Genomic DNA, 15,685 nt, shown 5'->3' with positions numbered 1-15,685 from the left:
ATTCATTTATTTGGCAGGACTCTTTGATGTTCCGAATATGTACTGTTTGGAGGTACGATGCATGCAGAGCCTTTTAAAGTTCCTTTTGTACAATTTCAACTCAAAGAACCTCATTCACAGCTTACACAGAAATTTAAGCGAGACATGGTATTTACAAGATTTAATAAGTTTTTGCTGCTTTAATGAAGAAACTGATCAATTCTTTTACAGTAGGAAAAGAAACATGGACATTGGGTGTCATTATAAATAAAAATTCAGAATTGCTCAGTCTCAAAAGCAACTTTTCATGGCTTTAGAAATTAAAATTGAGTCATCATTCTATTGATCTCTGAAATTCCCAAGCCATGCAAACTCTATTTGTATTAAATATTTGGGGATGCAAATAATACAGGAAAAAAATGTCTGGTGAAGGTGAAAACATCAGAATTAACTTTTACAACAGGAAAATATTGTTAATTCTTTCAGAAAGATACAGTAGTGGTGCAACACAGACAGTGCCCAGTTTATTCTGATTTTTAAACAACATTTCAATTGTCATTTCCTTCTCTACAGATACACAAACACACACTGTCACATGGACTCACTCAAGGTCTAACAATGGTACAATGTTAAAATAATTCCATTTTTAACTATTAAGGGACATCTTCACATTCCAGGAGAACATCATTGATAATTTTGAAGGAAAATTCTTCTATGCCTTATATTCTTTTCATTGATAGTGTCAGAAAGACTCTGCAATTGCCTTTTAAAAGACTATCCAAAATTGAATCGCCAAGGAAAGTTGTATATGAACCCTAAATAACTGTGACAAAACAAAGACAAAATTTAAGGAAACACTCTTTTTTGATAATGAAAAAGTACTAAAATTGAGACCAGCTCTTAAAAATTAAACTGCTTATCACACTTCCCATTTCTTTCAGGGAAATAAAGTAGCAACACTTGCCACCACCATTAATGTGTCCTAACACTACATTTTTACAATGCTTTCCGTTTTGTTTCTTTAAAATCCCGTCTTGTCTCTGTGTCCCTGACAAGGTCAACACAAACTTAAAACACTGGACAATGCTTAGAGTGCTTCTGCTTCCTCAATTACTGCTGTAAATCCAAATGTTAAGGGGCAGTTATGTGAAGAATGGCAAATGTGCTTTCTAAAATCCCAGTTTACAAAACAGTGAGAAAATGTAAAATGTATAGTCAGGTCTGTATGTCACCAGATACAAATACAACCAACCAGGCATCCTTTAAGAAAGCAAGCCTGCTCCCCGAAACAAGAGCCGCAGCTACCAATCCCGAGCACAAGGCACCCCAGCAGCCAGGCACCCTCTCACTTGTATCCTCCAACATGCCAATTGCATTTGGGGATCTTTTGTGAAAAGGCACCTGGAAAGCTGGGAGAATTGTTACTAAAACTGGTCATAGCCAAGTAGTCTATATGTGGGACACATTTAAATGGATCCAACTCAGCGGGGTCAAATCACTTTGCTCCTTTTAAAAACTGAACACAGTCCAGGTTGGCATACGAAATGTGTGCAAAATTAAAAACTAACATGTACAAAACAGGCTTAAAATCTGATGTCTCCTATTCCCCCATCCACACCTATCACACAGACTGATTGCTCATTTTTCCTTGCAGATGGAAGCAATGATTGCCTAGCTGTGTTACCAAAGGACTGACACCATGCATCTACTGTAGGATACCAGCTTATTAACCTGCATGTGTTTCCATGCAATAGCTTTAGAATCATCTATATGGTTTTAATAAAGCATCACGCTGTTTTCAGACATGCTATTTATATTCTCACTGATGGCTGCCCAGGTCATTGCTGCCACTTGAGTGTATCACCAAGAATACTGGTTAACCTTGCAGGTAAAACTCCAAGCAGCAGACATATTGTCCCGGAAACTGACTTGACACCAGGTGGGGCTGACTTGGGGATGAACCCATACAAAGGCAAAGGCATCCAGACACAGCAGGAGGACTGCTGGACTGTGGAGACGGACAGGGACCAGTGTTACACAGTCTTTAAAGTGCGCTATTTTCAGGCCCATGCTTTGAAGCCCATCTGGTTTCTCATTGTTTTCAGTTTTGCCACAGTTGTGGGAGAGATGTTTTATCAGTGTAATTACATAACCATGCTGACTTTGCAAGAAAATTGGATATACTTTAGGGAATTCTTTATGCACGGAAAAAACATTTGCAAATCTGTTGGCAGTATATGAAATTATTATTTTGATGGAAAACACTAGGGGCTATGCCTTTGGTTTCATTACGCTATTAAGAGCAGCTTGTCTTTCCAGGTCTGCCAGAGATTACTGAGAAATTAGGATACAGTGACAGCACAGGGGGACAGAGTGTGCGTGAGCGCACACCAGCGTAAGAAAGTGTGTGCCTGTGTATCTGGTATACCTAAGACTACATATAGCCTCAGGTAAGAGCCTACCAAGTTTATTGCTGTTTATACTCACCAAAATGAATGGAGATTCCAAAATTCAATTCTGAGTGAAACCGGAAATTCAACAATGACAGAAATGCTGATAAAATGTGCCATTGTTAATTTCCCAGTGATGCAACCTAGTGAGTCGCCTGATTTGACATCTCTGCAGGATCCACATTCTGGAATACTCCTTCATAAACAGGAGTGCTTTACTAGAACCACCTGAATGAACTTTTGCTGTCAGAATACAGTTATGATAAAGTTAGAGTTTCTTGTTTCGGAGTCCACTGTATTCACCATTGTTAATATTTCTTAGCTAGCCTTCCCTTGCGCCCCCAATTATACAGTGTACAACTCTGATATTTGCAATTTACCTCACAATGGTTTATTAACATGTGCAAATAGATCATTGAAGAGCTAATCGATTTTTCTCAGCTAAATTAGGATTATGGCACAAAGTATCATCTGTGCTGTAAACATCATGAAGCCATCACAACATCGGAGGAGGAAATGCAAAGGCCCAAGGGGCTGCAAACGTTTCCTTAAGAACCACAGTTGAGCTCAAGATTTCCAAATGGATTTTGGAATGGACTTGCATTTGGCATACATTCACTATGCTACTGGCAAAGCGCAGTTTTATGAGAATGTCACTTATAAAAATCATACTTTGCAAGGGCTTGTTATTTTTAAAACCAGTGGCCTAATGAAAGCATGCAGTAACTTAAAATGCACATCTATGGGGCATGTTTAGGTCTTATTTACCAGTGCTGACACAGCCTGCTGAATCATCATACAAGCCAAACGGGTCTTCCTATCTCTGATTGTACTTTCAAAGGGAATGATCTGCCTAATTCCTGACTGCTACAAATCACATTTTAGAACATCTTGTTTGTGTACATATGTGTGTTTGAAATTACCCCTGAAAAAAAAAAGCAGCAATAACAAATACCCTCATTCTGCAGAGAGAAAAAAAAAATCCTATTCTGGGTACGTTTTCCTGCTCTCCTGTCCAGTAGGAAGCAACAGGGAGCAGCAGAGGGAGCCCCGGGTGGCCCGAGAGCAGCGACCAGGTCAGTCGGCGCTCGGAATTCACAGTTTGCATAAACTGTAACATTACATACCATGATTTGAAGTTCTAGTTTACAAATAAGGGCCACTCAGCAGTAAGTTTAGCAATGATACTGCACTGAGGAGCTCTTGACTCCTCTGTGTGTACATTCATGCAGGAGTGACTCCTTTCCTAGTTTCAAGTAGCCCTTTCTGTCTCTCACTCAGCAGTGAGCTAGAAAGGAAAATTAAAAACCTCCCCACTTTGTGTTTTGTGAGCCCAGCGGCCACAGTGCCATCCCTCCTCCCCTCTCACGATTGGAAATGAAAAGGCTGGGCAGATGACTGGATTCCCGATGCTTCCTTTTCTTCTGATAAGTGCACAAACTGTCACTCTCAACCTGGCGCAGACTGTTCTGGATTCAAGTGTACCGTGGCATCTCGCACTGCTCACAGCGGTTTAGTGCTGGGTGGTTGAGAAAGGTGCAGCTGTCACAATTCCACGGAGCCCCTTCATAGTCTTCATCTTGGGGTTGCGTCTGAGGACTCTGTTTGGAGCCACTTAGATGCTCTGAGGAGACAATCCAGGGAAAATTCAATTTTTTTTCAAAGCATAATCCAAAAATGAAAACTATCACAAAAAGCAAGGGAAATTGTTTCCTGCCTTCTGGAATGTGTAAGTCAAATGAGTAGATATAGCTACTGGAAAGAGAACTCACAGTTTATGACATATACCCTACTTGGTTCTAAGCAGTTTACTTTTCTGATGGAAGATGGAGAAGTCCAAAACAGAGTGCCTTCCTTAGTTCATTACCCAGAGGAAATGGACAGCTCTGCTTTTTTCTAGCCAAATGAAGTGGGAAGGAAATGTTTTATAGCATGTTAAGCAGTCTCCACAAGTGCTCCCTAACAATGGCAGCTCACCCTGCTGCAGTACTGTGCATTCTTTAGGAAACATGTCCACGTGAGCCTTCTTGCATGAAGCCTTACACTTCACAATGTGCATGTTTTAGATTAATGTTTGATATGTGGCAGGTACAGTTCATAACAAAATTTTCCCTAGAAGAGTGAAGATATAGACTCAATAGTTTTTCACTTGTCTCGGACTCCTTTCTATCTTTTTAGCATGTAAGCTTTTAAAATACCTGGCAATATCAAATGTTGGAAAGCTCCTGTTGGTCCCCAGGATTCTATGAAAACCTCAGCATTGCCCTAGCATCCTTGCCAGGTCCTTATCCCCCTCTGGCTTGGGGCTTGGAGGCTCTGCTTCTAGAGTTGATGTGTAAATCCCATCTTTCAGGAATACTCCCTATTGAGAACCGGGGTGAGTGAACAGAAAGCTGAAGGTCTCCAAGTGGAATCCATCCTAGAATCGGGCAAGCTCAGCAGGCTGGACTAACCCACCATAAAACCCCAACAGCCTCCACTAGGAATCAGAAATGAGATCAACATCAAAGGTGAGTGAGCTTCACAATAAGATGCTGGACTCTATGTTTGGTATATGCTTGCAATGGGGGAATCTCAACTGAACTTGAGCTGTGGTTATGCAACAAGGTGGAGGAATCCACCATGGAGGGAGGGTTTGGGGAGGGGTGGGGAGAATCCAAGTACCTATGAAACTGTGTCACATAATACAATGTAATTAATGAAGTTAAATAATTTAAAAAAAAAAGGTGAGTGAATTTTCCAAACAGGTAACAAAAAAGCTTCAAGACTTTGGAAGGTTTTGTCAGTTACTATTCTGGGGCAAGCCCATCTTCCTTCCACTGGAAACTAATCAGCTGACTTCCGGTTTACAAATTTTTGTCTTTCATGACAACGGATTGGTATGGGCATTCTTCAAGAGACAGAGCTTCAGCCTAAGGTTTGTTGAAGGGCAGCCTCGATGATGATTTTACAACAGAAAATCACTAAGCTTTTTAGCTTATCCCTGATTATGAACAGGGCATGGCACGCCTTTCTTCCTTCAACTGCTGCTTGTCAGTGCCATTATCACCCATCTTGTGCATTTGGCTCACGGCTCTAACACATGTAGATTGAATAGAGAGTTCTTTTTTCTTTGTCTTCTATGGAAGAATAAAGAGCATACTGTGTTACCACTGCATTTCCAGAGACGGTCTTCACTTGTATAACAGTCTACAGTTTTTAAAAGAACAGCACTACCTGAAACTCTCATACTGCTACTGGCTGTTAATAGGTAGGTTCTAAAAACTCAATCCTCCTCAAGGACAGATGATTTTTTAATTTACTTCATGAAAGGAAAACATTTAAGAGATTAAACTCTTGCTGTTATCTTCCATCTTTAAATGTTCCTCCCAAATGTTGTCTTCAACAATAGGGGAGTGCAAATGTTACACAGAATGTTTTTCCAAACTGGTTTCTTAAAACTACATAAATAAGTATAAAACCTCTTTTAACCCAACTAATGCAGCATACCTGGGAACTCTCATCTATTTAGCACCATGGAATTTAATATGCAATAATAAATCACTCTGAAGTAATTTATCAAAAATACAATTGAAAGACTTATTATTTTGATCCTAAAAAAAGGTGTTGCTCATTTCATCAGGGAAGTACTATTTCAATAGAAGCATCTGAAACCAAAATGCATTTCAGGTATCAATTTTTGTTTGATTTACAGGGGTGTAACCCTTTTTTTCATAGCAAATTTATAAAGTTTAAATGTTTCAGGTCTTGTGAAAATAATAAAAAAAAACCCTCAAAAGGATATGCATGTTCATAGAGATAAGAAATAACATTAAAAGGTAAAATGTATTTTAATTCATTACAATAGGCTAAATTTCCATAAAAATCAAAAGCCTCACAACTATTACAAATAACTTGTTATTTTTTTAAAGATTTATTTTATTGGAAAGTCAGATATACAGAGAGGAGGAGAGACAGAGAGGAAGATCTTCCGTCTGCTGTGTCACTCCTCAAGTGGCCACAAAGGCCGGAACTGAGCCAATCAGGAGCCAGGAGCTTCCTCTGGGTCTCCCATGTAGGTGCAGGGTCCCAAGGCTTTAGGCCATCCTTGACTGCTTTCCCAGGTCACAAGCAGGGAGCTGGATGGGAAGTGAAGCAGCAGCCAGGACATGAACCGGCACCCATATGGGATCCAGGCGCATGCAAGGCAAGGTTGTCAGCCACTAGGCTACTGCGCTGGCCCATAACTTGTCATTTTACTATATACTTTAAAATATTTGAAAGGCAGAGTTAGAGAAGGAGAGATGGAAACCTTGCTTCTGTTACATAAGTAGACACACATTTTAAAGATATAATGTTTATAGAATAGTTTCTAAAAAACTGGGCGATAGGACAGTGCTAAAGGGGAGGGTTTTAATGACAAGAACTGTAAAGTAATTTCATGTGCTTTGTGCTCAGGATGGGGTTGTTCCAGTTAATACTGCAAGGTTCTTTCATAGTAAGGGGATTGTAACAAACAGCTAGTAGAATACTTGCACAACTCAAACATATGCAGTATTTTTAGATCCTTCACTTCAACTATCAGGATAAAGTTCGAGAAGTCCTAGAAAACTTCAGTTAGAAGTTATAAAATCCAGAGCTTCCATATAATTTTGAAATAATTTGTCTTTGCTTTTCTTTGTAGCTGAACTGTCTAGTACTGGTAGAGCTACTGAGCTACTGATATGTGGCCAATCCAAACTGTGATGTACCCTAAAAATGTAAGATAATTCTAAGTTTTGAAGAATTAAATGTAAGAACTGTAAACAGCTCATTGATTTCTAGATTTCATATTGGAATAACACCTTGCATATAATGGACTGAAGATACTACAATTATGTTTGTTTCCTTTAGTATAGATTTGTGGCTTGCATTGTACTCCTAGTAGAGAGCTTGGCCTAGAAACTCTTTTGAAAGCCACAGAATCTGATTTTACTTCTGAGAACTCTGTGTGAGGTTAACGTGTGTCGTTGGACATTCTACACCAACTCTGAAGCCACAAATACGAACCCTCTGCAGCTGCTGCTTGGGTGTCATGGACATCTGCCTGTACTTTGGAGGTCACACTAATTCTTCGAGCTTTTCTCTCAATTGTGCAGGGGTCCGAGGAGTCTGTGTAAGAAGAAGCAAAGCCAGTGAGAAGGGATCAAGCCATTTATTAGCAAGAGTGAGCAGGCTCACAAGAGAGGGTCATGTACCTACACAGTGCAGTGTTTGCCCATGCTATTGCTTGACGGGAGGACAAGTGCCGTATTTAATACTGCTGTTACACCCATACAAAGCAGTACGTCTTAAACCTTTCGCCATCCTCTTCAACTATTTCAATAGCTTATTTCACCAGTTTCCCACTTCTTTAGTGAAATAGAAATCTAAGAAGGTAAACCCAACAAATGTCATTATAAAAGTAAAATTAGGGATATTATACTTTAGCAAGTTTCAGATCAGCAAATAATTGGAAAATGGACTTCAAATATACTATCTATATAAGGCTACTGCAATAATTATGAAGTGAAACTACATAATTTTTAAATTAGGAGCCAAGACCAGAAGCACTTGGAAAATCAAGACCACTTCAAAATACCATGCACAAATATGTGCTCTCAAATTATCGTGTAAATTCCAATTACCTACACGTGCTAAAGCTGAACAGATGTTCTGAAGTATAGAAAAGAACTACAAATATTCTGATTTCTTGTTAGAATATTATTTATACAGTTTGTAGATTATCAGTAAGTGCCCCTTTGTATCAATTAAGTATGAGAAATGACTGACTTCCCATTATTGGCCCTAAAGAAACAGAAAGTTCTTGCCTCAGTTCTGAACCCATATGCAGTTTCCAGATACAAGTCTGTGGAAAACACCACCTCATAATCTTGAGCTTGATGCGTCAATACTTAACTAAGCACCCCGTTTATAAGAGTGAACAACGGTAGAGCAAATGTCTCCTTAAGCTCCAAAGACTAACGTGAAATTTTTTTTTTTTTTGGTTGTTTTTAAGATTTGAAGAACACCTTTCCGGTATCCCATACCTCTTCTCGGTGAATTTTGCAACAACCCTGTAAAACACAGGTAAATATTTGGACAGATCCCCTTCCCTGGTGCACAAATCAGACCTCAGGAAGGTCAGGTGGCCAAGATGACCTGGTTTAGTACTGAGGTCACAAGACATGAAGGTCACTGCTCTCTCCACCTCATAAGTTACCAATGCAAAGGTGGGGAGACTGGGCCACCACAGGAGCTCTCACCCACTAAAATGCTGAACTACAAAGAGTAATCCAGAAAGATTTCTGTCTCCCCACTCCCAATCACTCGCTCTCTAGTTATCACATTCACTATTCAGATAAACTTCAGTATTCCACTTTGATACTTCATATGTATCTGTGATAAGTCTAAGAGACATATATTTTAACCAATATACCAATTCTAGTTACTACTTTTTGAGGGGCTATTAATTTAAATGGTATTGCAGGCCAAAATTGAATTAAATTAGATCTACACTTATCCAGAAAGCTAAGTTTAGTTTAAAAAATATCCACAAAGCAAGAATCTGCAAGTGTCTAACAGAAAGCAAATTTGACTTACTAAGCAAAACTGCGTAACTGTTACAGAACTGTGTTGAAAAGGCTTTCCCCAAAATGACAGGATTTAGTCAAGAACTGTTTAACAGAAAAAGGTGAATTCAAGAACTATATGGTACACAAAAATGATTTTATGCTCACCCACAACATATAACAGGTCATTAAAATTCAGCTCTCTAAATAATCCATTAATAGTGAAACAGTGATATATTTCATAGCTTTCTAGCTGTGTTTTTATTAAAACCACAGTACATTCAGAGTAGTGTGTCTGGGATAGCTCCTCAGTTTGTCATATCCAACATTTTTTAACTACATAGTCTACACACTGAACATTTGATGTACATTTTGATGTACTTGCTTGCTATGCTGGCATCCATTATGAACACTGGTTTGAGTCTCCGCTGCTCCAGTTCTGCTCCAGCTCTGAGATGGAGTTCTGGGTTCATGGCTTTGGCCAGAACTAGTCTCTAATGGCTGCAGAAAGAAGGTACACTCCTGCTCCCTGTGACTCCACCATCTTTTAAAGGAATCTTTTTAAAAATAAAACTGATTGTAACTGGCATATCATTATAAAAACCCTAAGGTACTACCAGATATTAACTTTGCCAAATTCTGTTGGTACTGAATGAGCTATGAAGGGTGAGTATTTTGGCCTAGCAGTTAACACACTGTTTAGGATGCCCAAACCCCTATCAGAGTGCTGGGTTCAAGGACAGGTTCTGTTGCACTTCCACTCCCTGCTAATGGACACCCTGGGAAGCAGCAGGTAAGGCTCAAATATCTGGGTCACTGCAACCCATGTGGGAGACAAGATGGAGTTCCCAGTTTCTTGGTTTCAGCCCACCAAGCCCTGGCTATTGCAGGCATTTGTGGAGAGTAAAACCAACAGAGAGCAGTTCCCCTTGCCTCTTACTTTTGTTTTTAAATTTAAATGAAAAAACCCACAACACAGCGTAGTAGCCTAATGACTAAAGTCCTTGCCTTGCATGCGCAGGGATCCCATGTGGGCGCTGGTTCTAATCCTGGCAGTGCTGCTTCCCATCCAGCTCCCTGCTTATGGCCTGAGAAAGCAGCCTAGAACAGCCCAAAGTCTTGGGACCTTGCACCTGTACAGGAGACCTGGAAGAAGCTCCTGGTTCCTGGCTTCAGACTGGCTCAGTTCCAGCCGTTGCAGCCACTTGGGGAGTGAGTCAGCAAATGGTAGCTCTTTATCTAGGCCTCTCCTTTCCATAAATATGATTTTCCAATAAGAAAAATCTTTTTAAAAAGAAACAACAAAATCCACAATCTTCACTATACAGTTCTCAGCAGCATACCCATCATATATTCCAAGAAATTTCCATTCTTTTTAATGGTCTTTCATGGCTTTCACCAAGTGTCTGTTCAAATATTTTGCCCTTCCATGGGGGTTGTCTTTTTATTGTGATCTTATTCTGAACACCAGTCCTTTATTCAGATATTTTACAAATATTTTCTTCCAGTCTGTGTCTTGCCTATTAAATCATTTTTTTTCCAAAAAAATATTTATTTGAAAGCTGGATAGTTTGCATACATGAGACATATTCCATTCACTAGTTTGGCTAAACCATGGCCATTGTGGCCACTGGAGGAGTAGACCGAAGCCGGGATCCAGGATTTGGATTTCTAACGTGGGTGACAGGGGCCCAAGCACTTAAGCCTTCATCTACTAGATCAAAAATGGAGTGGCCAGGACTTGAAACAGCACTTGAATATGGGACACCTATTTGCAGAAGGCAGCTTCATTTGTACCACAATGTCAATTAAAAAAAAATAGTAATTTATTTTCATTTTATTTGAAAAGCTGAAAGACAGGCAGATTCTATCATCTTTGGCCCACTTCCTAAACACCCATAATAGCCAGGACTGAGCCAGGCTGAAGCCGGGAACTCAATCCTCATTTCTCACGTGTATAACAGGAATTCAAGGACTTGAGCCATCCTTTGCAGTCTCCTGGGGGGTTAATCAGCAGGAAACTAGTGCAGGAGCAGAGCTGAGGCTGTAACCAAGCACCCCACTATAGGATGCTGGTATCCTGAGGGGCGTCAACCATCCTGCCACAATGCCTGTCCCCTTTTCATGTAACAGTGTCTCTTGATGACAGTGTTGAACTTTAGCAAAAGGTTAAATTAGTAATTTTCTTAGTTGTTTCAACTTAATATTTTGAAACATTTAAAATGTATAGTAAAAGCCTACTTCTCTATTACAGAGTTCAACAAAGTAGATAGGTAGAAATAGTCAAATGCTATAAATAAATGAAAAGATGTTTACCTTCACTCATGTACAGTACAATTTTAAAATAGTCACAGATAACTAAAATTCCTAATGATTTGTTTGACAAAGATTTATAAAAAAGTTTGACAGAACACTATAGTTTTGTTTTTATAACATGAATTCAAAAAGCTCATGGAAACAAACAGGTAGGTTTATTTTCGTGTTAAAAAGCCTGACATCCATGCCTAGTTTTTCCATGATATGTTTCTGTTGAATCTTTTGAAGATCTCACTACGCATGGCTTTCAGTTTGCCTGTGTCAAGATAAACCTACCTTTTAATTCCTTTTTCCACAAACTTTTGAAGTACCCTCATTTTGCTTTCTGTATTTTAAAATTCTTGCAAAGATACCATTTTGTTGTGGAAGCTTCACAATTTAGTTTGTATTGTGAGACAGAGATCAACACTTGTGTTGCCTTTTTCTACAGAGGTATCCAGTACTTTCAGCCGTGCATGTTCAAAACACGTTTTTTCCAACTGTTGCTTTGGTGTTTGTCAAACAAAAAAAATCAACTGAATTGGGTAAGCAAATGCCTACATCCGGGCACTGTTATCTAATGAGCCTTTTTTTTTTCTGTATTCCTATGCCAACATAACACTATGATTACTGTGTTGTAAGTCCTAAGTATGGTTAACCTAAGCCTTAAAACTTTGCTCCTTTTAATAATTACTTTGGATATTATAGCTCTTCATTTCCACATCAATTTTAGACTGAGAATTTTTTTTTTTACAAATTCTAGTGTAGTTTAAATTGTCACTGAATTGTATCTGTATCAATCTTGGAAAAACTAGTGGTATCCCAATGATACTGATTCAACCATGAACAGTGTATCACTCTTTTTAGGTCTTCCATCATTTTTCTTGGCAAGGTTTTGTAGTTTTCAATTTGTGTGTCTGAACAAATTTATTTCTACATGTTACATGTTTGGAATTATCTAATTATTTTTAATTGCTTCCTAATACATAAAAATATGACCTTGTATCTTAGAACTTAGGTTCACTTACAAATATTAATTCTACTAGTTGTCTTTCAGTATCCATGATTTTCTTCTTGCAAATTATGATGCTCTCCGAGTTATACAGTTTTATTTTCCAATCCTTAATGTATACTGCCTTACCTGTCCTACTGCAGGCATTAGGACTTCCAGGTTTAAACTTCCCAATCATAGTGGATTCTGGATTCAGGATTTCATTATTCTTAGTAATGATTTAGCAATGCTGGCCCTTTTCATATAGCTGCCAGGGAACATGTGTTCTTTCTCCCTTACTGTATCCTTCAGTATGTATTATACCAATATTGCAGTTCTGTGCTGCATCCAACTTGGTTCTGATTCTCTTCTACGTATTTTACCAAAGACTTTGTTTGCATTTATATTCTTAAGGGGAATTGATCTATAATTTGATTTTATTTTTTATGGATGACGGTTATAATGCCATTATTTTGCTTTAAAATCAGGGTTTGGCTAGCTCAAAACAAAGGCAGCCTATAACAAAAGTCAAAATTTGCGTAATTGTGATATGTCAATGTAGGTGCAATTCCTTGCAAATATACAACTGTGGTGTGGCATGTTAATAATGGCAAAGGCCATGCATATGTGGTAGCAGGGACTATATGGGAAATTCTAACTTCTCAATTTTGCTGCGAATTTCAAAATGATCTAAACAGTCTTTGGGTGGGGTGGGGGGGGAAGGTTGGTATCTTTCTTTCTTTCCTAAAAGGTGGAATTCCATCACCAGTGATAACATTAGGGTCTAGAGTTTTCTCTAAGAATTTCTTTGATAATGGATTCAATTCCCTTATCATAGTTAGTATTTATTTCATCTCATCTTCTATTTGGGCAGATTTTGAGGTAATTTGTCCATCATTATCTATGGTATTGAGTTTACCAGCATAAAAAAATATTCATCACATTATCTTACCATTATCATTCTAATGAATAACTTAACCTTGCATTTGTGACTCGTAATCTGTTTTCATATCTGGTTAAGATCAATTTACCTTGAAATTCACTGCTTTTATTTACCTCTTAATTTTTGGCTGTAAATTTTCTGTTACTCCTCTTTGATATGTTATTGGCTTTTATTTCCTTCCCTTTCCCATTCCCTTTTTTCTTTCCCTTTATTCTTTTCTCAATTCTTAAGAAGATTAAACTAGACAAAATCAAGTTTAAAGACTCATTCACCCAACAGGCTAAAGTGATCAATGATATATACCTTCGTGACTTTCACTGTAATACAGTATGTAGTGTTGTCACAGAGCCCAATTTGGTATTGGGTAGTCATTTACTAAGATTCTTCTTTGTACCATTGTAAGAAATCAGACTATTCTAAGCAGATCAGAGGGGCTGACGCTGTGGTATAGCCAGGTGAATCACTACTGGCATTCCATGCCACGGGTGACATGGATGGAGTTCCTGGCTGCTGGTTTAGGCTGGAACCAGCCCTAGCTCTAGCCCTGGCTGTTGTAGCCATTTCAGGAATGAATTAGCGAATGGAAGCTCTCTCTCTTTCCCTAACTCTGCTTTTCAAATAAAAAAAATAAATCTTTGAAAAAGTGAAAGACAACCAAACAGAATAGGAAAAAATAGTTTTAAATAATTCAAATAATAAATCTTGATAGTATCTGATAATCTTAAACAATAAATCAGATATTGCATTGTAATCTAAAAATATAAAATACTCTGTACTAGCTGAGTGAAAATATATGACCAAAATTTAATGAGGTCAGGTAACATTTATATTGAATTTATACATTCCCTAATTAAAATAAGTCTAAGATTTGATTACACTACTACCCCAAGGATTTTTATTTGCTTATCTTTAAAGATTTACTTGTTTTTGAACGGTAAAGCAACAGAGGGAAGGAGAGACAGAGTAACAGACCTTCCATCTGTTGGCTTACTCTCCAAATGGCCACAACAGCTAGGTCTGAGGCTAAAGGCAGAGGGCCAGAACTCGCTGGAGGGCTGCCACACGGATGACAGGGACCGAAGTATTTAAGCCATAATCCACTGCCTTCCCAGGCACATGAGCAGGGCCCTAGAGCAGAAGCACAGTAGCCAGGTCCCAAACCAGCACTCCAATATGGGATGTGACTATCCCAAGTGGTAGCTAAACTCACTGCAACACAAGGCCCACTCATAGGTATTTTCTTAAAAAAAAAAATTCTTATTTATTTGAAAGGAAGAGACAGTTCTTTCATTCATTGTTTTATTTCCTTAAATGCCTGCAATAGCCAGGGCTATGCCAAACAGAAGTCAGGAGTCCATCTGGGGGCTCCTACTTGAGCGGCAGGAACCCAAATACTTTAAAGCTATCATCTGTTGCTATCAACTGTGTGCATTAGCAGGAAGCTGGATCAGAAGCAACGTACTGGATACAACACAGGGCTTAGCAGCTGGCAGAGGGCATCAAGCTAATCTTCTACCTGCAGTGCCGGTATCTCATACGGGCACTGGTTCAAGTACCAGCTATTCCACTCCAGCTTCCTACTAATGGCCTGCAAAAGCCAGCAGAAAACCTTGATCCCTCCCCTACACTCATGTGGGAGACCTGGAGGAAGTTCCTGGCTCCAAGCTTGGACTGGCACATCTCTGGCTACTGCAACCATTTGGGTAGTGGACCAGTAGATAGAAGCTTGCTTTTGTCTCTGTAACTCTGAATTAAGTACTTGAACAGACACTATAATATGGCATGTGGACAGCCCAAGTGGCGATTTAACTACTGCACCAAATATTCAAATACCTACCTCTATGGTTTTATTTTGTGTTTTATTTATTTAAAATTTTATTTTTTTTATTTGAAAGGCAGAGAGGAGAGACAGATAAGATCTTCCATCTGTTAGTTCACTCCCCAAGTGGCTGTAGTGGTCAGAACTAAGCTGATCCTAAGGTGGGAGCCAGGAACTTCTGAACATCCAGGTCTCCCACAGGAGTGCAGGGGCCCAAGGCTTTGGGTCATCCTCTATTGCTTTCCCAGGCCACAAGCAGGGAGCTGATCAGAAGTGGAGCAGCTGGGGTATGAACTGGCACCCATTTAGGATGCCAGTGGCACACAGTGCAGAGGACTAGCTAGCTGTACAACCAAGCCAGCCCCAGTGTTGCTTCATGTCCTAATAGTCAATCTAATTTCAGCAGGCTCAGGCAAAAACTTAAAATATTAAACATATACTTTAGTTCAGATTTGAGAATAAAAAAACATGAGCTGTTAAGAATGAGGCAGAAAAATTTATATTGTGGCACAGCACATAAAACCACTACCTGTGATGTCCAGCATCCCACATGGGTACCAATGAGTGTCCCAGTTGCTCCACTTCTCATCCACCTCTCTGCTAATGGCCTGAGAAAGCAGCAGAGGATGGCTCATGTTT

The 15,685-nt window shown here is 39.1% G+C and overlaps 1 protein-coding gene across 4 annotated transcripts in view; it reads right to left on the bottom strand.

The window, feature by feature from the left end:
* Positions 1 to 2,823: 2,823 nt before the first annotated feature.
* The window catches only part of TAB3 (TGF-beta activated kinase 1 (MAP3K7) binding protein 3), a 68,553-nt gene continuing 55,691 nt past the window's right edge, over positions 2,824 to 15,685 (bottom strand). The window contains exons 7-8 of one of the 4 annotated variants that reach the window (XM_058658453.1): positions 7,458 to 7,559; positions 2,824 to 4,053 (exon numbers count right to left, since the gene is read on the bottom strand). In XM_058658453.1, coding sequence (XP_058514436.1) covers positions 3,905 to 4,053; positions 7,458 to 7,559 — 251 coding nt within the window. In that variant the 3' untranslated portion in view covers positions 2,824 to 3,904. Of the gene's footprint in view, positions 4,054 to 7,457; positions 7,560 to 15,685 lie in introns of those variants that run through there. The other 3 variants (XM_058658454.1, XR_009244512.1, XR_009244513.1) reach the window with 3 other exon arrangements.

This window comes from Ochotona princeps, chromosome X (assembly GCF_030435755.1).
Source record: "Ochotona princeps isolate mOchPri1 chromosome X, mOchPri1.hap1, whole genome shotgun sequence".
In the NCBI taxonomy this organism is placed as follows: domain Eukaryota; kingdom Metazoa; phylum Chordata; class Mammalia; order Lagomorpha; family Ochotonidae; genus Ochotona; species Ochotona princeps.
This window is presented reverse-complemented; position numbering and strand designations above follow the sequence as displayed.